Below are 24,272 nucleotides of genomic sequence, written 5' to 3'. Positions count from 1 at the left end.
ATTGCTTCAATGAGAATTCACTGGGCTTCCTTGGTTCCAAACTGGCATTGCAGGTCAACCTTGCAGCAAGCCTAATGAAATTGCTAAAAAGATTGGGTACCTATTATTTTCCATTTATCCAAACTAGGCTGGGATAGTGCTCCAGGGGAGGACTAAAGCTGCCACAGAGTACTAAAAAGGCAGGCAGAGGCAAATGACATTGCAAATCTCATTCTTATTTCACAGTGGCCAGTGCAGGAGGGGGAAGCTGGACTGAGACTGTGGTATGGGTGGGGGTTAACCCTTTGCTCTTGCCACCGTCCCAATCAAAAACTACACCCCCACACACCCCTGCTCCAAGCTTACTATTTGCAATGGAAGGAATTTATGCTTTTCTTCCACTGCAAACAGCAGGTTGCAAGAGAGGAGACACAATTTCAATCAGGTCAACAAGTGCAGGAGCAAAGGGTTAATAAAATCTCTCACCCCCACTATGACCCCATTTCAGTTCAGAGGTCCCCACTTCAGCTATCTGTGAAAGAGAAGCTATGCAATGCTGAACTACGGACCACACATCACATTTAGTTCAGCTCTAGAAACCAGGAATGCTGTCAGCTTTCTAACTCTTTTCAGCACACCTGAACCCAGACATTTCTGTGATTCACAGCAAGACTCAACAGTCCTATAGCTGGCATTTCCGCAATTTTGAGGCACCATTTTTTCCTTTAGTTTTGTACAAAAAAAAAATCAAGCTACATCTGTAATGAGGATCACTGTCCAAAAGTAGCAAAGGAAAAAGCACACCGTATGAAATTAAAGTGTAAATAGCAACTCCAGCTAGAGGCAACAGAGAAGATCTCATTACGAGACAAGAAAAGGTTTAGATGCATCATGGAATCCAATATACTGATTGTTCAAAGGGCTGCGTTCTCGAAGCCCTGTTCATTATATCTAAATGGACAGTCTGCTTCAAATAAACAAAACCATGAAGGGAGAATAATATGCAAAGTGAAGCATGTTAAACAACAATAGAGAGGAACTGAAGACTTTCCTCCCCTTTATTACATCATTGGTTATTTTAAAGATTGATTACCTCCCCCCCCCCCTTAACTGTTTTTCTAACAAATGATTATGGCATTAAAATTATTCAATGCAACTCCCATTTGCCATCTGCCTTCAGAAAAAGTGTCTTGGGGGAATCAGCAAAGTATTGATTCTAGCACAGCACACTGAGGAGACAAGGCCAGCTGTTTCTCCCACCTCCAATTTAGGCAGATCTCTTCCTTGAAAAAAACATTTTGCTTCACTTTTCCTGAATCACAGCTCACTCAGCAGCAAACACCATCCAGACCATTGTGCTTTAGAGTGTATACTCAGTCTTGGAATAGGCTGCAAGTTTACCAACAGCCACTACTGACCCACAGTTTCTCATTATATAAATGGTTCCCACCACCTGTGTGCTTCATGCAGTGCACAGACACACAAGCAAAGCGCCACTTTTTCCTTTTGCAGTTAATGTGGCTGGAAAACAACTTCCATCCAGAAAAAGTGCAGGCCTGTCTCATAGTGCTGCATTCAATGCTAGTCCTACATACAACTAACTCTAGTTAATTCACTTCAATGGCTCTACTCAGAATATAATTTACTTTGTAAAAGGTGTTCTGCAGAGGGCAAGAACTGCATTTCCCCCCAGATGAATAAAAGTCATCTCAATAGGCTAACTGGCACTGGCCCACTAGCTTTTCCATCCTGCATTCCATCAACATTTTTTGTGTTAAAAGGAAACAGCAACTCTCCCCAATAAATACATCAGATGCAGAGATATCAATCCAAAGCTCTGCCATTTTTAAAGGTCTTCCAACATACATGATTGAATAGCCTCCCAGAAGATATGAAGCCATCATCTGTAAATTTCTGGCTAAAAAGCTCACCCTAAATCTCTCAGAAGTATTAAAGGGAGCATTCCACCAAAGCAGAAGTTAAATGTTACTTGCTCTTCCTACAAATAAACTGAAAAGTACTTTCTTAAACATCAAAAGATTATAATCGTCAAGCAGCAACAAAAAGCCGTAAACCCCTACATTTTAGAATTCTTTGCAGGTCCCATTTAAGGCTATACTACTATTGTTGAAAAAGGGTTACGTGGCATTTTGTGCTTGCAGATACTACCCCCTTGTGGAAACAGCAACAAAAAGTCTCCTACAATAAAACTGTCACACATCTATGTTGTCCACATCGTGCAAACACAGATAAGGAAGAACAGAAAGACCATCAACATGTGTGTGTGTGTGCCTGTTGCCCAGCGAGAGCTACCAGAGTCAGTATCTTTCTCATGTGCAGCAAGTGTTTTGCACAGACACACAGAACAGCTGGATGCCAGGAATGCTGTGATCCTATTGCATTTCTGATTCTCCCCAAAGCTGGCACAACTAGGTTCAGTTTCACGTAGTGGAAAGAGGGCCTTCAGAGTGTCGTGTGACAAGTTAAAATCTCAGCAGGAGTGTCAACTTGCCAGGGAAGGGCAACCATGACTGGCAACACAGGTGAACATGTCAACCGGAGACACTGTAGTTTGGCACTGAAAAGACAACAGCAACAGCAGTTGGGATCTGTTTGAAAGATGATGGATTGTCATGGCAGGTACATCTTGTCTCTTACAAAAGTGCCATCTAGCAAGGGGGGGACATAAGCCCACATTCCACAAGTTACTTTTGTAGTTACGATCACCAAAATTTAAGACATCATCATAGCACGAAGGTGGTATTGAGTCATTAGAGATGCAGTTCCAGAGCTCCTTTGGGCTCAGAGGCCTTTGAGTCAGTCTTTAGTGCCAATCCTGTAAATGATGCAAAAAGGAAGACGGTCAAACACCCTTGCAACAGCGGTAGAAGCAAATTTAAGTATGCATAACAACAACTCAATTAAAATTTTACATTGTTAAGCTTGTGGGGAAGAGGCCTGTCTTTTTTATTATTTTGTAAAGCACCATTTCCACTGACAATTACATAAATAACAAAGTATATGCATACCCCCTGCTAAAAAGCTCTTGCTCCTTAGTTGGATGTAAGAGATTTTCAAAGCCAGAAAGCAGGAAGGTCTGCCCCTATGGATCTATGACAATAGGCCACGTCTACTACACACCCAAGTCTTTGGGTAGGCCTCCCACCTGTGGCCAGGGAATGCCTGGCCTACCAGCCTTCATGCACCTTTGCATCCAAGCTCAGATTTAAATCCTAAAAAGGGCAACAGAGAAGCAGCAATTTTTATTCTCAGAGGGTAAATGAGATGACTGTGTAGCACAAGGAGCTTTAGGAGTTGGAAGGACACTACCAGGGCAGCTAGAGAGAGGCGTGGAACTGAACAAGATTCAGGTCCTTTTAATTATCCTCTAGAAAAAGAATTCTGTACTGGCATGCAATCAACTTAGCTAAGAAGCCCAGAGTAACACACTTGGGAAGAAAGAGAGCATAACCCTCTGCAGGGAGCCTGCTGGTGTGATGTCTACAAGTTTTGGCCTCGTTTGCATGCCACAATAGTTCACCACAAACATGCTGACTGTGCCACCTTTGCTTTTCCCCACTAGGCTGAAGGGAAAGCAAACAACAATCCCTGGTTGTGCATCATGTCCAAACCAGGGACTGTGGTTTGTTTTGCTCAAACAAATCACTTTCAGTAAGCAAAGAATAAATCATGGCTACAGATTGTGGCTTGTTAGCAAAACCGACCACAACCTCCAGTTCGAACATAATGCAATGCCAGAAATTGTGGCTTCTTTCTTCCATGCATTAATGCTTGGAATTAATGCATTAATTAAGAAGCCAAGTAGCACATTCATGGTTGTCAATTAGCTATAGTTTACTGGGATTTGCAAACTGGGTCTTCAAGACATTAGACTCTGGAAAACAATATAACAGAAACATACCTCCAACTGAATGAGTGAGCTTTTCCAACTCTGCTTCAAGCTCAGCATCTGAGAGGCTAGGAAGCACTACGGACGTAGGAAACAGTGGCTTCTGTGGAACGGAAGGCAGGTCCAGAAGATCTTTTGAGGAGTCCAGGAGAAGAGTGTCCAGCTCCTTTTCCAGTTCCTCGGCATCAGCTTCTGATACTGGAGAACAAATACATTCCAGTGTAACATACAGTTTGGGCTGCTGGTGAATTTACTCAGAATGAAGTCCCACAGAGTACAACAGTGCCTATTCCCTACTAACTGCACATAGGATTAGAAGACATGCTCAACAAGAGAGATCAGCTCCAGGACACATAGCTGTAAGATGTACTATAACCTTCTTAAGATCTGTAAGAAGGGCAAGAGCTTGAAGAAGGTTCTCTTATTCTGCTCAGCCCTACTGAGAATGCGCTCTCGTTGTTTTTCCTAACAAAAAAATCGTCAAATAGTGGCAATATATTACAGTTGGGAATGGGACCCACCTCACTCATGCCTTTTACAGACCACAAGAGGCACTATGTCAGCCTGTCCCAACTAGGTTTCCTCAGGCAAGTATGTGGTGGGTGGCCAGTTGGGTAAGGGATGCTTCCCCACCTCCAAGCCTCAGCTACTGTGGCGGCTCAGCTCCTTTCTCAAAGTTTTCTTTCTGCTCGCAAAACTGATCCTCGCCACCACTATGGCAAAAGGACGAAGCCCTCAAGGCTTCCTTCTGTGTGTGCAGGGGGGGGGGGGGAATGTGTCTGTGTGCAACACATGCACTGGACCCTTGGAATTTTCGTTCACCTTTTTCTCCCATTCAAGCCCAGGTCTGCTGCACCAGCACCAGCTACAAGTGGGTCACCTCAACTCACTGTCAGGCAGCACCAGGCTGGCAGCGAGCACCTTGTTGGGGGAGGCAGGCGGGCAGCAAGACACGACCCCAGCCTGAGGAGGCATGGATGCATGTCCTGCCACTGCTCCATGGCTCTGCTTGGCAACAGCAGCAGTGCTGCATGAAGACGCTTTGATGGTCAAGTGGCAGCCAGCACCTCCGTCCTGCCTGCTGCCAGCTTCCTCCACTCATTGTCCTGAGCCTTGGCAGAGACACTCCCACTCGCTTCAGCCCACTCCAGTGGGGATAGTGCTGCCCAGCCCACTCAAGGACAGCCCTGGCGGCCCGGCACTCCGCTGCCACATGCCGCTCTTTGAAACCAAATCCACCGTCACCACCACCTTTTCTCCAAGTGTGGGGCTCTCCTCAGGTGCACGAAAAGGAAGGAGCCACAGCGCTTGTGCAGAGTGCATGCCGACAGGGAGAGGGTTTGCACCACTGGAGTGCTTCTCCCATCTGAAGGGTTACTCTGTGCTCACCATAACCTGTGATGTCAGCAGTTGGTCCTAGATGCCCCATATCCCTCAAGTGCAGAGTAGGGACAGACTCTCGCATGGTGGGGCTCCCCAAACTTTTTCCTCAATCCTGTGATGTAGGATTGCTTCTCCTCACAGGTTAGAGGGCGCAATACTTGCCTTGCCTAGAGCACTGGCAACCCATGCTAGGCCACTGTCCTCCAGATATTTTGGACTACAATTCCCACCATGCAGACCAGCACCACCATTTGAGGAAGATTCTGTTCAAATGTCTGAATATGAGGTTGTAAGGTAGAAAACCTAACAAAAAGGGTTTGGAGGCTTAAGAGTTTGGACTCACCTAAGCCATTGATTCCAACTCCTGCTAAGGTTTGCGCTACTTCATCCTGGGTGTCACAAAGCTGAAAAAAGCAGCAGATACTGCCATTTATTACACTTTTAATCCACCTTCCAAGGAGCTCAGTCGGCACACATCAAATCCTTCATTTTAATCCCACAATGATCCTGCAAGGCAGGCTAAGCTAGACCATAGTGATTTGTCCACAGCAATTCAGCAAGGATTTGAACCTGGCTCTCCCTAGCCGAGTACAACACTCTAGTTCAGGGCTAGGGAACATTTTTCAAGCCTGAGGGACGCATCCCCCCATGGGCAACCTTCCAATGACTACAGTCTCGTCACAAACAGTTCAGAGGGTTCTACACTTACATCTCTCCATTATTGCAGTTACAAGGACAGATTCCAAAATAACTGCAGGACAATGTGCAGCAGAGCCAGTGAGGGGTGTAGATCGAGGAGAGTCTGAAGGGCCAGACAGAGGACTGGAGGGAGATCATTGGCCCCTGCTCTAACCACTACACCACCCTGGCATCTGAAATAAAGCCTGCTAAGGGGGTTAAGCAAAGGCAGATATGGAAAAAATCACTTAACAGAAAGCTAAGAAGCAACCTGCAGCACGAATGTGATTCTCATTTAACTAACACTTGTATAGAGATTATTTGTTTTTCCTCTTTATAGTACCTCTTGAATCTGATCCACCAGGTTCTCTGCCTTTTCCACAGTGACATCTTTCATGGATAACTTCAGAGCTCCAACTCCAGCCTGGTAAGCATTAAATACCTTATTGGGAGGAAAGAGAATAGCCTGTTATTTTACAAGTATTTTCAGTAATTGTTGCAGTTCTTCACCTTTTTAAATAGTCTATTTATTTGTTTGTTTGTTTGTTTGTAAGTAAGTAAGTAAGTAAGTAAGTCTGTGGTTAGGGAGTGTCTTGTTTTAATTTCATGTTAGCTGCTCAGGGAGCCTTTTGGGCTGAAGAACAGGATATAAATGCTCTAAATAAATAATAAATAATACTGATTCTGGCAGGCATTCCACCTCAATATTGCCTACTTTCGTGGTCGAGTTAAGGTTGTAATCTCAACTGAAATATTTTGCAAGCCATATGCTTGGGACAGTGAACTTTTGCAGAGGAGCCACTTTCAGGACCTCTTACTTTCTTCAACATTTTTCTGAAGGACTCAGGAGTTTCAGTGCACCCAGTTCTTTCTTCTTCAGGATTCTCCACCAAGCTTGCTCCCTATCCTGTCTTCCACAGGTACTTTCACTACAAATTGTAGCCTCCACATCTGTTCCTTTTTCCTATCTTCACTTGTGTCCGTATTTCAGAAGCCACTCACTGGTCCGCTCTGCCGCAGGCCTGATTAGGCCTAGACTGAGGCTTAGTATGCAAAGTGAGCCCAGTGAGAGAGCAGGTTAGCATGCCTTCCAAGCTGTGCTTTATAAACACAATTCCATTTCCTTTTACGCTTTGCATGCTTCTGCTTGGTTAGAATTAATCAGCTAATTCTCCCAGATCAAGAAAATGTTTATCATTACTGAGCAATTCCTCACTGATGATGTGTATGTACATCAATAAATATCCTACCCTATAAATTAAATACTATGTGAGTTTAAGTTACTGGGTAAATCTGCCAAGAAGTACTACTGCCAATGTCTAAAGTTTATAATTTACAAAGCTTCTAGAATGAAACACATGTCTACTGAGGCATCTTGCTAACAGCAGTGACACACAACAACAGGCAAATGGGGATCAACCGGCCATAGATGTGCCAAAGCCAATGCATGCTCTGTGTCAGGAAGAGAAGCAGAGAGATAGAAAGGAAGAAATACTTGAGTACAGGAAAGACCATTTGATGCCTTCTAGATGCTGCTAGAGTACAGTTCCCAACAGGCCTGACTATCTGTCATGCTGACCTGGACTGTAATACCTGGACAGTAGTACCACATTGGCTACCTCCATTATAGCTGCAAGAGGTAAGAAGTGTGTGAACAAGCCCCAGACTGACAAATCAGTCAACACTGCAGTGGAAAGAATGTGTATTTCCAACATAAAGCAGATCTTCAAGCAGAAATCTTAGACAGAAGAATTAAACAGAGCAAAGCAGAGTCAATGGCGACACATCAGTAAAGGAATACCATCTGATCTGTCTGAGAGGCGTAGATCCGGTCCAGGATGCCTTGTACTACGTCCAGCTTGGAGTGAAGTTCTGCAATACGTCTTTCTGTTCTTCGTTTTGATTTCAAAGACCTAAGTGCCTAAGAACATAAAGGCACAGTTTTGATGAACCATCAAGAGCAGCCTGAAATAACTCCCTATTTAAAACAGTCATCTCATTGCAGGAGGACATGCACAGTGGTTGTCTTCCCCTCAAAGCTTATCCAGCTAAGTGAATGAATGTCCTTAAGACTGCATTTGTCTGCTTGCTGCTGGGAGAGAGGGAGAAGTAATTGCCCCTGTTGCTGTGTTTTTTTAAGGTAAATGTGCATCTCAGTGCTGGAGAGTGAAATGCACAGCATTTAGCAAGTTACAGAGAAAAGTCCTGAAACTGTCAGCTTCTGCTATAGATGCAGGGGAAAGTACCTTGTTGGTACAATTTACTTTGTGTGTATGTTTCTTCTGAAGTGCCTAAGTGGTACAAGTAAGGCAGCATTGTTTCTCAAAGCAAAAAAAAGGAAGAGGGTTTTGTTTATTTCAACACTATCATTGAATGGTAACAATTATTTTTGTCACCAAAAATATTCAACAGGTAAAGTAATAAGAGTAAACAAGTAAAGTAAAAAGAAGAGGCTGTGCTCTGAACATGCAAGAAAGCACAACAATTTTATAAACGAAGCAGTACCTTGACAGAAGACACATTAGACCTCATACTACAAAATGAGCTAATGTATGCTCCTGAAAAGGTTCTTGTGCTGCAGTAAGATGCCCTTCGACCTCAGCAAGAGGCTTGACAAGTGCTAAACCAGGAGTCAGCAAACCTTTTCAGCAGGGGGCCAGTCCACTATCCCTCAGACCTTGTTGGGGGCCGGACTATATTTTGAGGGGCGGAAATGAATGAATTCCTATGCCCCACAAATAACCCAGAGATGCATTTTAAATAAAAGCACACATTCTACTCATGTAAAAACACGCTGATTCCCAGACTGTCCGCAGGCCAGATTTAGAAGGCAATTGGGTCGGATCTGGCCCCCAGGCCTTAGTTTGCCCACCCATGTGCTAAACTCACGAAAACACATGACCTTTGTAGCAGGTTGGCTTTGGACGTACACATCCCACACAACTTTTGGTTGCCTAGTTAAGAAAACACAGGACTTACCAGCTGCTTTTTCCCAGCTCTACATGCACTCCGGGCCTCCTCTTTACATCTACAAAGGCAAAGTGTAAGCAGCTCAGTTTCTTATTTATTACGTATTAGGTGGTCATTCTTAGACCGATGGGAGATTGTAGCCCCACACGTGGGGCATCTCAGTATCACTACTGAAGCAATTGTAGATCTGCTCAGCTCATATTTTTTGTACCCTTTTATAAAGAAGCTTTATAAAAACAAGATCATGATTTACCAAATGCCTTAACTGTAGTTCAGCAGTGAAGATGCCCCTTGCCTGAACATGCACAAGTTCCTGGATGCAGAGACTGCCAAAGGGGGAGATGAATAGAACCCAATATGGCAAAGGCAAAGCTAAATGCCTCATCTACTGTTGGTGTCATGCAGCGGCTGCTGGATGAACAGCTGACAAAATTAAGAGCTGAGATGCATTGAACATTCAAAGAGATTGGATCAGAGATGCATCAGACTAAAGAACGCACAGGACCTGTGGAAAAAGAGATGGATCCTCTTCTGATGGAATATGAGAAGGTAAAGGCAAAATGGATAACAGCAGATGATGAATTGAAAGATGTTGTTGTGATGCCGGAATAAATGAATGGATTTATGAACATGGACATTAAGAGAGAACCAGAGATGGCAGAGATGGAACTGAGAGAGAAAGGGCCATGTGCACAAATTGAAGTGAATAAAGCTCTTGACAATTGGTTTCGATGAAAAATGGAAAAAGTAGAAGGATTTTTCCTTTTTCCTTTAAGTTAAGAGTAAGCATGGTCAACAGGAAATGGGACTGAAATATATGGAACTGAGTACAGTCATACCTCAGGTTGAATGTGCTTCGGGATGAGTGTGTTCGAGTTGCGCTCTGCGGCAACCCGGAAGTAACGGAGCGCGTTACTTCCAGGTTTCGCCGCTTGCACATGCACAGACATTCAAAATGACATCATGCGCAGAAGCAGCGAAACGTGACCCGCGCACACGCAGACACGGGTTACGTTTGCTTCTAGATGGGAATGGGGTCCGGAACGGATCCCGTTCGCATCTAGAGGTACCACTGTACAAAGTAATGAAGACACAACAAGCAAATTAATACGGACTATTACGCTTTTTAGATTTCTCAGAACCGTTGGGGAGAAATTCATCATATTGGATTGGAGGACTATTTAAGACATTTAATTATAATAATTGAAGAGCTACTTTTTGACTTTTGCATAGGAAAAGGTGAATTTGAGATGAACGGGATGGAAGATTGAAAAAACAACACCTAGCAGATTGAGAAACAGCTGTATAATACAGTTAGATTGTTATCCTGGAGTGCATACTTTGAATAACTGTCATATACACAATTGCCCTTCTTTTTCTTTTCTTTTCTTTCTATGATCTCCAATTCTTGTTTTTCTTTGGTTAATTCTATCTACATTTATGCTTTGCTTTTTGAAGTTCCCTATTTTGGATTAATGAAGATACACACAGGAAGGTGGTGGGCGGAAGATGGGGGGCCCTGTGTGAAGAGCAGGGTAGAGAGACTCTCCCATGGTGGGAGGCTGGGGAAAGGGGAAGCACACAGGTGAGAGCTGGGAGGGTTCACTCTTCTGTGTGTGGATAAAGGGTTAAGATATAACTCTGATAAGGGCTTTGTATTCACTTTCTCTTTTTTCCTTCTCTTTCTTCTTCTTTATATTCTTATTCTTCTTTTTTTCTTATCTCTTTTCTCTAGATTAGTTTGGCTTTTATTGTATTTGATGTGGGAAACTTTTAATAAAAATTGATTAAAAGATGCCCCTTGCCTGAAGGACCACAGCTCAGCAATGCATGAGTTGTGACATAACTGACAGCTTTAAGGATGTAAAGGACACACACCCATATTACCTCTCTGCTTCTTGTGCCAGGGACTCCACTTTCTGAGACAGCAGCTGTTCACTTTGCATGAGCTGATAAACCCCAATGTCAACATCATTCACTGGAGATACTTTGGTATGAAGACCTCGAGCAAATTTCATTATCTGAAAGAGAATTTCATTATGACATAAGATCTCATCCCATCATCTTAAGGTCCAATTGTCTCTTATTTCCCAGGGAGACTTTCTGCTTTCCAGTATACATCCCTATTTTTGTATTTTAGAGATACTTTATTAGAGTTGCTGGACTTCTTCAGGTTTCAACATCTTTTTCCCTGGATGACAGAAATTAAAATGTGAGCTGCGAGGTGGATGCATCTTATCTCTAGTGCAAATATGTAAAAGCACATGCATGACCATTAAGGCAGGATGTAGCACTCAAGCTGTCATTCCACACACACCCTATTTGAATATGTTGCTAACAAATTGTAGGACATGGGTCAGCAAACTTTTTCAGCAGTAGGTCCCTCAGACCTTGTGGGGAGCTGGACTACATTTTGAAAGGGAAAAAAATTAACAAATTCCTATGCCCCACAAATAACCTGAGATGCATTTTAAATAAAAGCACACATTCTACTCATGTAAAAAAACCAGGCAGGCCCCACAAATAACCCAGAGATGCATTTTAAATAAAAGGACACATTCTACTCATGTAAAAACATGCTGATTCCCGGACCGTCTACGGGTGATTGGGCCGGATCCAGCCCCCGGGCCTTAGTTTGCCTACCCATGTTATGAGCTAACATGTGTTTTTTCTAGCCTATATTTAACCAAAAGAACAAACATCCTCTTGGTATCTAAAGAGGGAAGTCTACTGAAGAGTAAGTGATGAATACAGCCGTCAGAGAAGACATTTCAGCAACATAGATTTGGGGAGTCAATGATTTTTGCACCAACGCTGCTATAAGCATATCTCTATCTTCATTTGTGAAACACTGAATATCTTGCATTAACCAAGTTCTGTAAAAGTATGAACCACATTTTGAAGTCTATACAGTAGACCCCACCACCCCTCCTCAATCAGCTATCTTGTACTTTCAGGGCAGCACAAGATATTGCCTGAAGTACAATTGGAAGAAAATAGCAGACCTCCACGGCATTTCTGCAATCCAGAGCTCACCAAGCCTTTTCAACTATCATGTTCACTCCATACGTCATAGCCAAAAAAGTTCAAATTCCCACAACCTCAGAATTATTTGGAGGAGGTGGGGTGACAGTATATTATAGATGAGGATATGACCAACCCTTCTCCTGCCCAGAAGCCCATGTTTTCCCTTTTAATTATGAAATGACAAATTCAGCTTAATGCTGCCTTGTCTCACTTAAATGCTGCAGATATCTTCATTGCCACTTTGGGTTTTCATTTTAGAGGGGGAAACCTTCTGCTGAATGAGTGAGCGCAAGGCAAATGGAAGACTGGCTTTATTTGGCCCAACTTATTTCCATTTAGAGACGGCACAACTCCCAGAAATGCAACTCACATTTTAACTCTTTATTAGGGTTGCCATATATCCTCTTTTTCCTTTTCATGGGTATGTAAAATGAGTCTCATAGTTAAAAGTAGAAGTCGGCAAATGTGTCCTCTTTCTTGCTCTTCAAAATATGAAAACCCTACCTTATTGCCATTCTGCTCCAGCACCGTGACCCTTTTTTCCTTCTGCAGCTGCAGCAGCACCAGACAGAACGTCCTTTCGTCCGAACAAATGCTAGTGCACAGGGAACGCAGCTCTGACAGGCCAACCACAGGGTGTGAAGAAAGTGTGGAATTCTGGTAGAGATGATACACTTCTTCTGCCTTTTCCTAAAGAAAATAACCATTTGCACTGAACTCTTTATTCCCTGCCTCTGTTGTGGGTACCATGCACAAACTAAACCAGAATTGCTTAATATCCTAACCTGACTCAGAAATGGCAAGGCATTTCTACAGATGACATTCAAACCTCATTCACAATACAGTACAGAGCACACCACAGTTTAGATCAGTGGTTTTTACTGTTCAGCTACAGACTAGATTTGAGTATCATTAGATAATCGGTAGCCCATCTGTTTCTGGTCTCTAGCTTGCAGCAAATAAACAGTCAGTATAAGTCAGCACACATGTCTAATTAAGGTATGCAGTTAAAGAACAACTATGGGCAGCACAGGGAGAGACCAGAAGCAAGGCCACTCTGCTAAGCGGCCAGCTCACTTTGGCTCCTTCTTTCTCCAAATTGTTTCCATTCAAACTGGCAATTATAAGAGCCTTTTGACTATAAAAATGAGTGGCTGGGTTCACCTGTTTTACATCTTCGTCCCTTTCCCCTACTGTATCATGTCTTTTAGGTTGAAAGCCTGAGAGCAGGGACTATCTTGTTTACTACTGATCTCAAAAAACAATAACCTGGGGGAGTTTTTTCAGCAGAACAATATAAAAATGCTTTTTAAAAATAGTATTAATCTTCACTCTGCTGCTCCCTAAGACTACCTTCATCTTCAAGGTTTCTGTGTGTGAAGAACAAAGGAGAAACTCTTAAATATTAAAGCAGAGATACAATAACACTTGAGGGTCGTAGGATGAGAAGGAGAACTGCTAATCTGGTGCAGATTGCTCTGCTTCCTCAAATATATAATGGAACGTGTTTATGGAAGTGAGCTGGCCTACAGCTCTTCCTTCCCTTTCTGAAGGATTCCTACTGATTCCCAGTCAGAATATGATCACAAATTGAAATGCAATAATTCTATTCAATAATTCTATTCTATTCTCAACCTACATGGGTGAGAAAATAGGCTTCTTCAAAAATTAGTCACTTGAATATTTAAGCAAGATGATACTGAATAGGAAAGATATATGCTGTTCTTAGTGCAGAGTTAAAGCCATAGTGATTGGCTGGCTTGACTGAAGACATCCTGGAATTATGGAAAGTGCCACTCCAAACTATATTTACATGGTTCAAGTTGCACCACAGGGAGCAGATCTCTGAACTTAAAACTAAACAAGAAATACATTAAGGTATAAAGATGCAAGTATGGTAGAGAGCTCTGAAAAAGCATGAGGAGAATTTGCAGTACACATTCATTAAATATCCATGTTCCTTGTAATCCACAACAGCTCTATGAACTGTGGGGTATGTCTGCATGAGGGATCCTCTGAGTGATTTCCTGAACATACAGTGGTACCTTGGTTGTTGAACATAATTCATTCCGGAAGACCGTTCAACCTTCGAAACATTTGACAACCGAGGCGCAAAGGGCAGTCTGCAAACTCAATGGAGAAAAAAGGAAAAAACACAGCGGAAGCCGTTCAACTTCTGAGGCGCGTTCAAAAACGGAAGCAATTACTTCCGGGTTTTCGGCGTTCAGGTTCTGAAACATTTGGCTTCCAAGACGCTCGAAAACCGAGGTAACACTGTATATCAAAACAACTACAGTGGTACCTCGGGTTACATATGCTTCAGGTTACAGACTCTGCTAACCTAGAAATAGTACCTCGGGTTAAGAACTTTGCTTCAGGATGCGAACAGAAATTGTGCTCCGGTGGCGCGGCGGCAGCAGGAGGGCCCATTAGCTAAAGTGGTGCTTCAGGTTAAGAACAGTTTCAGGTTAAGAACGGACCTCTGGTACGAATTAAGTACTTAATTCGAGGTACCACTGTACAGGTCTCTTCAGCTACAGGTCTCAAGTGTTTCCCAAACACTCAACAATATTTTTTATCATTGCATAACAGAAACCCTCAGCTCTCCCCAACATCCTCATGATATGTGATCACCAAGCATCAGAAAGCCTACCTGAAGTAACTCCACATAGATCAGAATTTCCTCCTCCTCTGGCACTTTGCTGTCACCTAATACACTAGACAGGGTCCACTTCAGTGGCTTCAGAATAAAGACCCCGACGCCCCAGGAGATCCAGCTGCTGTCTACGCTGGTCATGAAGTCAGATTCCCTCTGCAACTTGCCACGTCTGAGGGAAGAGCAATATATAAATGCTGTAAGTTTCAGCAAAGCCAAAGGGAATACTTATCTAAATTGACAAAAATCAGCCTTCTGGGACTGCCATGCTACTGCTATCTCGTACTGAAGAAGTATGGGTATGATAAATGCAGAGGATACTGTAAAGCAGTAGTCTTAAAGATGGGCAACAACAGCACTACCACCATGCAAATATATCGTAATAATAACAAGAAATGGGTCTCCAAGTATGTTTGGATTAAAGGTGGGCTCCAGGTGACTTCTGGTGCCAGATGTAAACAAAGCTCAGAACAGTTTGGGACCAGGATATTATAGCTCCCTAAATATGCCGAGTTTGCCCAAACTGTGGGAGGCAGTGGAAGACAGAAGTGCCTGGCGTGCTCTGGTCCATGGGGTCATGAAGAGTCGGACACGGCTAAACGACTAAACAACAACAAATATGTCGAGTTTTGTTATGTTTGTTAATTACTCTGTTTTCTTAAAAATATATATATTATAAAATGTTTTGTAATGGCTGGCCCTAAAAGAATGGGAGAAAGTAAGTAAGTAAGTAAGTAAATGTTGTGCCACCTTAAAGCCTACAGTTGCCCTTAACATAGTTGGAGGGTGTTGAGAGCTACTGGGGACCCTGTAGGGGGAGCAGAGCTGAGTTATCCACAACCTCTCCTTTCACTTGTTTAGCCAACATGTTATGTGCATTCCCTAATTGAGTTAAAGTCCATGAATTTTTTAATGCAAAGGTCACTCAAATGCATACAAGAGAAGCACACCAGCCTCCGGAAGAGTAGCAGTGGCAGGAAAACAAGAATGTTAAAGACTAGTAATAATGAGAAGAAGATAATGATGTTAAAGACCAGTAAAATTCTCATGGCCAGAAATCCAGAAATCTTTGCTAATTTTATTCACAACAGCAGAGTTAATTTTATTTATTAACCACATTCTTTAGGCAAAGGACTCCCTAAGTACCTTACAGAAGAACAAAAAAGCAAGAGAGAAAACTGAATATCAGTATCATTTGACACAGATCTAGTTACAGGTAGGTAGCCGTGTTGGTCTGCCGTAGTCAAAACAAAACGAAGAAGTGTGCATGCACAAGAAAGCTCATACCAATAACAAACTTAGTTGGTCTCTAAGGTGCTACTGGAAGGAATTTTTTTATTATTATTTGACAGAGTTGAGCTGAACGGAGCTGCTAGCTGTCGACATAAATATTTTGGCTGACATTAATATGCAGTCATGCCTTGATGGGTGTTTAAATAGAACTGAACTAATAGGTTACTAGATCGCATATTATGGTCCTTTTGCCAGCAGGTGAAGCTTTTCTTGTTCCAACAAGGTTTTGGGAACTGACTGCTTTTAATGAAACAGCTGGTGCTGTGCTGTTTTTATTGTACTTATCTGTATATTTCAAGAGCTTAGATAGATACATAGAGAGCTATAGTTATTGATAGTTTTAATCATGTTATTTAATGATTGTGGGATTTCCCCCATGTTCTTTAGCTGTTGTTTTTATCTGCAAACCGCCTTGAGTCCCTGTCAAGGGAAAAGTCAGGGTGTAAACAAACAAGAAGTGTTCTCTTGCCCCCTTCTTTCTTCGTCCTCCCCCAAGCACACCCTCGCCCAGCGGGGCAAGAACTTCCCTCTGCACGCGCTCAGAGGCACAGCTGCCAGACTGGAAGGAGGCTGAGCGGGGGGGGGGCAGGAGAGAGAGAGAGAGAGAGGGGGGGGGAGCCCGCCCCCCCCGCCCCCCGCCGCCGGGCGGTACCTGAGCAGCTCTCGCAGGACGGTGCCCAGGCCCAGGGGGAGGCTGCCCCGCCGCTCGAAGGCCTGCTGCAGCTCCCGCAGGCAGGTCCGGACGCCCCCGCGGCGCCGCCCCCACTTCAGCACCAGCTCGCTCCAGAAGAGCATCTTGCTGTCCCACTCGGTGGCGTTGACCTCCCGGCTCTGCTTGAAGGCCGAGAACAGGAAAGCCATGCGCTCTTCGTCCGTCTCCCACTCCGGGGGCAGCTCGCCCTCCGCGGCCGGCGCAACCGGCGCCTCCTCCGGCGAAGACATCTAGGCGAGCCCCCGGCTTCGGGCGCGGCCTACCTCCTCTCGCTCGGCCAAACGTTTCCTTGTCGGTGGGACGGCGCATGCGCCTTTCCACCCCGTCCGGCCTGCGCACAGAGGGGCGAGGCGCTTGGCGGGAATCCAAAGGCGGAGAAAAGAAAAGGCTAGAGGCGCCACTCGGGGCGGGCAGTGGGAGCCTCCGGGTTCCCGGGCGAGTCATGGGAGCGCTGGAAGAAAGCGACCCCGGGCCTTTTTCCGGGGGGGGGGGGAGCGGGAGATGCTTTAAAGGGGCGAAAACTGCCCTCTCGGCGGCACTGCCCGTCATCCCTTCGGGCTGCAGATACGAAAAACTTCAAGGCAAAGACAGATCCGGGCCCAACTTGCACGTGCGAACTGTGTCTGCGCGGATTTCCACGTGGCGCAGCGCCAAGGGGCTGCGACTGCGCGGCTCCCAACAACAACCCAGCAGGGTAGTCCCCCTCGAGGCAGAGGGGAGTTGAGATCCTTGGCCAATAATAATAATTTAAAAAAAAACTCATACAACGTTTGCAGGTTACGACAGAAAGCCCAGCCTACTGCAGAAGCCTTGTTTTCTGCAGCCGTCCAAGCCAAAGACGCGCCTCTTTAGCTGCAGATGATGCCATCAATTTGGATGCCGCCCTTCATCCGAAGATACACAACACCCCCCCGACACATTTCTAGGACCCGCCTTGTTTTTTGTGATTGCGAATTGTTTTGCACTGTTTTAAATAACGTGTTTTAATGTTGGTAGCTAAGTTGGTAGTAAATGATTAACTGAATCAGCGCGCCCCGGGTTTGATCCTGCACCCAACCCACCTGGGAGTAAAGTCCCTTTGGATCTACAGGGTCATGTATTTCTGAGCAATCCTAAAAAAGTAAGACTTTTTAAAAGTTAGCCGGAATAATAATTCCTGCCTTTACTGCTACATGTTGTGTATGTGTGGGTGTGTGAGCAACACACTCGCGCAGCTATGCTAAAGGCGGATTCCTCCGTAGTTTTCTCACTTCCGCCCTGGGAATCGCCCAAAATAGCTCTCCAAAGTGAACCAGGCAGGCGGGCGGCACAGCTGGAGGTTTCAGAAGTGCGCGCTTCCCTCCCGCCCCGTGTTTGATGGGAGCATCTCAACCCTAGGCTTTCAAGAGGACTAGCGGCATGAGCTTTTGCAGAGCCGTGAAATGTGCCCTACTTTTGTAAATTCGTTCGTTCTACACACACACACACAAATAAATGGAGAAAAATACTTCTGAAACAGTCTAACCTAAGAAGTATTGTGCATTGCTATACAAAACGTGAAAGTGTACAAATGGTGATTCACAATTGCACTACATATTTAGTGGTGACAAAACTGTAGCTTTGCCATGCTAATTTTAACAGACCATTAGGAGGGGAAACCATTGTCTCTCTTGAATTCTAAACCAACAGAAACAAAAAAGTTCCCCAATGTTTCAGGAAAATGAGTTTCAGTAACTACAAACCCTGAAATTTTGGATCCCCTCCAAAACCAGTGCCACAGTTTCGTAGGATGTATCAATTACTCATTACTAAATGCAGGGTCCCCATTACAACTCCTGACAAAACAACTACAAAACTTTGACACTTGTTTGGACAGGACCCAAAATTTCGAATTTCCTAGTTAATGAAGCTAAAAATACAGGCTCTCTCACAGGCCCAGAGAGAGCTGGGACACTGCCTGTATTTGAGGCCCACATAACAAACCCCACTGACACCAGATGAAAACAGATGGGCCCATGGGCCTACGGGGAGGGCAGGTGCCCCCTTTAAAGCAAATAAATAAATAATAATAACTAACCAATTGCATCACTGATAACTCGGTTCTGCAGCCCCGCCTAAAATAAATCCTGCCTACAGCCATGCTTGGCCCTCATTTGCCCATGCCTCTTGCTTGCTGAGAGCCAGTTGCACGGTTTCCGTTAGGAGAGTTGTGAGGAGCACAGCCAGCCTGCATCTGAGAGATAAGTTTTGTCTAGCAGCCGGACTCTGGGATATAAAACTGCTGGTATCCATTGCCTGTAGAGGTTTGAGCGTATAAACCAGAGCTTTCCAAACTGTGTGTCATGACACGTTAGTGTGTCAGCTGCAATGTGTAGGTGTGTTGCATGAACGCTCCTTGCCAGGGCTGGAAAGGGGTTAGTTTAACCTCTGGTTTGTTAGTAAAACTGAATTACTGTACTGTGTTGCAAAATGATGCATGTCTAAAAAGTGTGTCACTAACATGAAAAGTTTGGAAAGCTCTGATACAGGCCTTTGGGAAGCTGGAAATTCCAGTCAAGAGAATGACTCAGCTCAGCAACGTCATGGCTGTACATGGTAGGCTGTACTGAGTAAAGAGCTGAATGGGCATGATAAATAATAAACCTCTGGCTTTAAAAAACAAACAAACTGTTTCTATACTGCCCAGGCCAGTATAGGCACCCTGCCACATAATTCAAACAGATCACACTAATGACTTAAATTCCTTGCAGAAAGGGAAGCAAAGAAATGAAGGGAACAGAAAGAAACATCAGTTGTGTTATAGAGCTACAATATAAGGCTCCCTTGCAGGATTGTTGGTGATAATGTGTTGTAGTGGTGAGAGTGCTCCAGATTCAATTTACCGTATTTTTCAGTCTATAAGATGCACCTGACCATAAGACGCAGCTAGTTTTGGGAGGAGGAAAACAAGAAAAAAATATAGAAGCCAAAACAGCAAGAAGGATCACTACACAACGATCCCTCTTGACAGCTGCGCAGCCTGCATTTGCTCCATAAGACGCACAAACATTTTCCCTTACTTTTTAGGAGGGAAAAAGTGTGTCTTATAGAGTGAAAAATACGGTACATCTCTGCAGTGAAGCTCATGGGTGACCTTGGACCAGTCACCACATCCAGACATAGTGTGTTTTTATTGTGATGAAAACAAGCCCAGTTTCCCCCCACACTTGCACTCTCCTCCTGCTGCATGGCCACAAGGATAAGACGGGGAGTTTTCACTTCTGATTTGATTAAACGGAGTTCAATGCTGGATCTGAACCATACACTCTTCATAATTGTAAACAGTGGTTTGTTGAAAACCACCCAGCTTCATAAACAATTGTTTTAAGTTGTCTTAATAATAATAATTAATAATTTTATTATTTGTACCCCATCCATGTGTCTGGGTTGCCCCAGCCATTCTGGACAACTTCCAACACATATTAAAACATAATAAAACATTAAACATAAAAAAACCTTCCCTATACTGTACTGTACAGAGCTGCCTTCAGATGTTTTCTAAAGGTTGAATACTGTAGTTACTTATCTGTTTGACGTCTGATGGGAAGGCGGGCACCACTACTGAGAAGGCTAGTTTTAAACAAGCTACAGTGGTACCTCGGGTTACATACACTTCAGGTTACATACGCTTCAGGTTACAGACTCGGCTAACCGGGTTGTGGGTTCAAGACCCAGGTTGGGCAAAAGATTCCTGCATTGCAGGGGGTTGGACTAGATGACCTTCGTGGTCCCTTCCAACTCTACAATTCTTTGAGTCTTTGAGTTGGTAGAATCCAGAAATAGTACTTCAGGTTAAGAACTTTGCTTCAGGTTGAGAACAGAAATCGTGCTCTGGCAGCGCGGCGGCAGCAGCAGGAGGCCCCATTAGCTAAAGTGGTGCTTCAGGTTAAGAACAGTTTCAGGTTAAGTACAGACCTCTGGAATGAATTAAGTACTTAACCTGAGGTACCACTGTATTTATTGTTTGTTGTTTAGTCATTTAGTCGTGACCGACTCTTCATGATCCCATGGACCAGAGCACACCAGGCACTCCTATCTTCCACTGCCTCCCACAGTTTGGTCAAAGTCATGCTGGTACCTTCGAGAACACTGTCCAACCATCTCGTTCTCTGTCGCCCCCTTCTCCTTGTGCCCTCCATCTTTCCCAACATCAGGGTCTTTTCCAGGGAGTCTTCTCTTCTCATGAGGTGGCCAAAGTATTGGAGCCTCAGCTTCAGGATCTGTCCTTCCAGTGAGCACTCAGGGCTGATTTCCTTCAGAATGGAGAGGTTTGATCTTCTTGCTGTCCATGGGACTCTCAAGAGTCTCCTCCAGCACCACAATTCAAAAGCATCAATTCTTCGGCAATCAGCCTTCTTTATGGTCCAGCTCTCACTTCCATACATCACTACTGGGAAAACCAGAGCTTTAACAATACAGACCTTTGTCGGCAAGGTGACAAGCTATAGTAATCATTAAACAGCAGCACAAGCTATTCTGTAAGCTCTTCCTTATGGCTGAACTGAAGGAGGAAGAGGAGAGTATGAGCCTGGAGAGAAGCTAGACGCATTCCCATCATAACAAGCAATGGTTTGTCATCATCAGTACGCCTACTGAAGACTTTGAAATGCCAACAGGCATTTTAAATGAATTCCAATTTTATGGTTTAAAATGGTTTTTATTTTATTTTATTGGTTACTTGTACAGTATTTAGAGACTACTCTAATTAAGTGGTATATAATTTGGCCAGATAAATTAATAACCACATAAATGTGCTATCTGAACACAGCCACTATTTCTCAGTCTAACCTACCTCACAGAATTGTGAAACTAAACAGTGGAGGGCGGAGAAATCACTCTCTGCTTTGAGTTCCATGGAGGAAAGACGGGATATAATATAATAAAGAAGCCTGAGTTTCACATACAAATAAAAAGTTTTTTGCTTGCCTACGGCCTAAAACACAAGAAATGGTTTGCTTTTGGCTGTATTTAAACATATTTCTGGGGGCCAGCTTTCCTTTAAGAAAACAACCATAGATGTTTTATAAAGCTCTTGGTGATCCTTGGTTATTGATTCAAGCACCAAACAGATGTTGGTGACACAATTATATGCAACTTCCTGGCAATGCTCTTAAAATGCATGCCTGCTGCAGGGTTTTTTTGAGCCACCATTGCGATCTTCCTCAACCTGATGCCCTCCAGATGTTTTGGGTATAATTCCCACCTGCTCCAGCCAACATGTGGAAGGCACCAGCTTGGGAAAGGTTGTAATACAGTAGGCCAGCCAACATAGTTCCCTCCAGATGTTTTGAGACAGAGACTCACAGCATCCCTGACCATGCTAGCTGGGACTGATAGGAGCTGTAGAGAAGAACATCTGGAGGCCACCAGGTGGAGAAAGGCTGCTGCAATCCACAACATCTGGGGGTACCAGGTTGGCTACCCCTGCACCAGAGTTCAGTTTCATTTTTGGTTAGAGCAGCTAGCAGATTTGTGTCATTTTTTTGGTACCTGTTTATCTACAAATGTACATGTTGAGCAGGGTGGAGAGAACTGGCATCCAGTCAGATAGTGCTAGCCTTCAAAGCAGCATCAGTTCCCCCCAAATCAAACCACATACCTGTGGTGCCAACCTAATCCCAGCCCTGCCCATCTGCAAAAATGTCTATCAATGTAATGCTGGCTGCATTACAATTCCGAGCTGGAGTTTTGCCCAGCACAACACCTCAAGGAACACCTCAAGGAACGTGTGGTCTGTTGTGCCTATTCATTTACTGGTATATAGAAATGTATGAGTCACCTTAAGGTACGAGTCATGCTTAAAGTATGAAACTCAAAACATATAGGGGCAAACAAAAGATAGGCTTTTTAAAACTACTCAGATATAGTTAGTTAAAACCATAAAGGAATAAATGGCAGCAACAAATACCCTTTAGAAAATTGCATATGCTAATTTATCTGTATACAGTGGTACCCCAGGTTAAGTCCTTACCTTAGGTACCACTATAGATACAATTTCAGGTGGAATTTCAAAGGGGAGGGGACACAAATTCTGACTCTTGCTGTTGGGGCTTGCTTTGAGGTATGGGGCGGCAACAGGATTTTCTGGGCTCTCCACCCCCTCCCCAATCTTTTATTTTCAATTATTACTAACAATTTAATTATATACCGCCCTTCACCCGAAGAACACAGGCAGTTTACAGTATAAAAAGAGTGATTCACAACATATGTTAAAGGTTACAGAAATGATCTGATAACAATGAAATAATAACAATATAAACAATGCAAAAAAGAGAAAACATACTGGAATTAAGGCAAAACATCACACAGACAATATATGCTTTAAATATACAGGACACAGGTAGGAGAATGGTAAGAAAATTAGAATAACTATCAGGGGTTAATTGACTTTCAATTGTGTTATAATGCTAATTTCTCTTTGCAGATTTAGATCCACCAGCATTTAGGAACACCAAGGGCAGATACAGTCCTATAGAAGTCCTACTAAAGCTAAATATGAAATTTAAATAAAGTTTACATTGCAGTCAGCAGGCTTGGGAACATGGCCAATTATTGCTACGTCTATTGAAACTTTTTGTGAAGACAAAATATTCAAAATATAAACAATAATAAACTGTAAAATAAAATTTTATTTTTCAAAATACATAAAACAAAACATACTAAGTTTATTTTGTATACTTGCACTTTATTTATATTTGACAAAATTTCTCCTACATTTTCTAATTGCAAAGTCTTTGATCAGATCCTCCAAACTAATCTTACATAACACATCTGCTTCTGTACCTGCCTTGTTGCATAATTTTTAATGTACCTCAGCTGAAAAAATGAATGCTCAGCTGAGCAATTGGTGACCATTAATGTTAAAAATCTGGCAATGGAAACATTATGTGGTGCCCCCCTTCCCTTGATGTCCTAAACATGTGCTTACTTTGCTTAATGGTTAATCCAGCCCAGGACTGGAGTGTACAATTAAAATCTCAATAAGAATTTTTATTTTCTTTTTGGGGGTTAGGGAATACAGGAAGCAGGAATGAGGATGAGGTTAAAGAGAACTGGGGCAAAAATTAGTGTGATATGAGAGCTAAAATTAGTTTTAATGACTGTAAAGCAGTTTCCAATCAAACTCCCTACCACCACCAAGTGTTATTAAGCTCCACTGGGGAGAGGTGAGCATAATACAGATAATAAAGCTTCCCCCCCCCCGCCCCGCCCAGCAGGGTCAATAGCAGCAGGGCCAGCACTGGACCTTAGCATCCTTGGGCATTTGCGAAGGCCCACAGCCCAGCTTGCTGCTCATCCCTAGACCCCATCCTGTCCAGTCAAGGAAGCTAAGCAGAGTCAGGATCACTGGTACCTGGCTAGGAGACCACCTGGGTGCTAGATGAGGCCTGGCACTTTTTCTATACTTACCTTCACTTGCCAGTCAGGCAGGTGACAGGATGCAGAGGAGAAAATGCTGGCAGCACAAAAGTCTCAACAGCTCAAATCTGTGATGGGCCTAACACAAATGCACTCCTACCCTAGCTGGCTATAGACCGTAACTTTAGGAGTAAATGCCTGGAATTGTTTTTGGTTTTTCCGCTCCTCTTCCCCTTCCTCTTTGTGTGTCAATACAATCCTGTCCTATCTTTTGGATTGTAGATTCG

At 43.6% G+C, this 24,272-nt stretch overlaps 1 protein-coding gene across 1 annotated transcript; it reads right to left on the bottom strand.

The window, feature by feature from the left end:
- Nucleotides 1-997: 997 nt before the first annotated feature.
- On the bottom strand, nucleotides 998-16,936 carry CHMP7 (charged multivesicular body protein 7). Its single transcript, XM_081843932.1, has 10 exons — nucleotides 16,549-16,936; nucleotides 14,601-14,775; nucleotides 12,452-12,637; nucleotides 10,808-10,941; nucleotides 8,930-8,978; nucleotides 7,752-7,871; nucleotides 6,294-6,392; nucleotides 5,616-5,676; nucleotides 3,902-4,087; nucleotides 998-2,815 (listed from the first exon to the last, which is right to left on the bottom strand). The coding sequence occupies exons 1-10, from the start codon at nucleotides 16,836-16,838 to the stop codon at nucleotides 2,751-2,753; spliced, it is 1,365 nt and encodes a 454-aa protein (XP_081700058.1). The 5' UTR covers nucleotides 16,839-16,936; the 3' UTR covers nucleotides 998-2,750.
- Between the last annotated feature and the right edge of the window lie 7,336 nt (nucleotides 16,937-24,272).

Source organism: Podarcis erhardii (assembly GCF_964252035.2).
Source record: "Podarcis erhardii genome assembly, chromosome: 16".
Lineage (NCBI taxonomy): Eukaryota > Metazoa > Chordata > Lepidosauria > Squamata > Lacertidae > Podarcis > Podarcis erhardii.
Note: the sequence above shows the minus strand (reverse complement) of the source record. Positions and strands in the feature narration are given on the sequence as shown.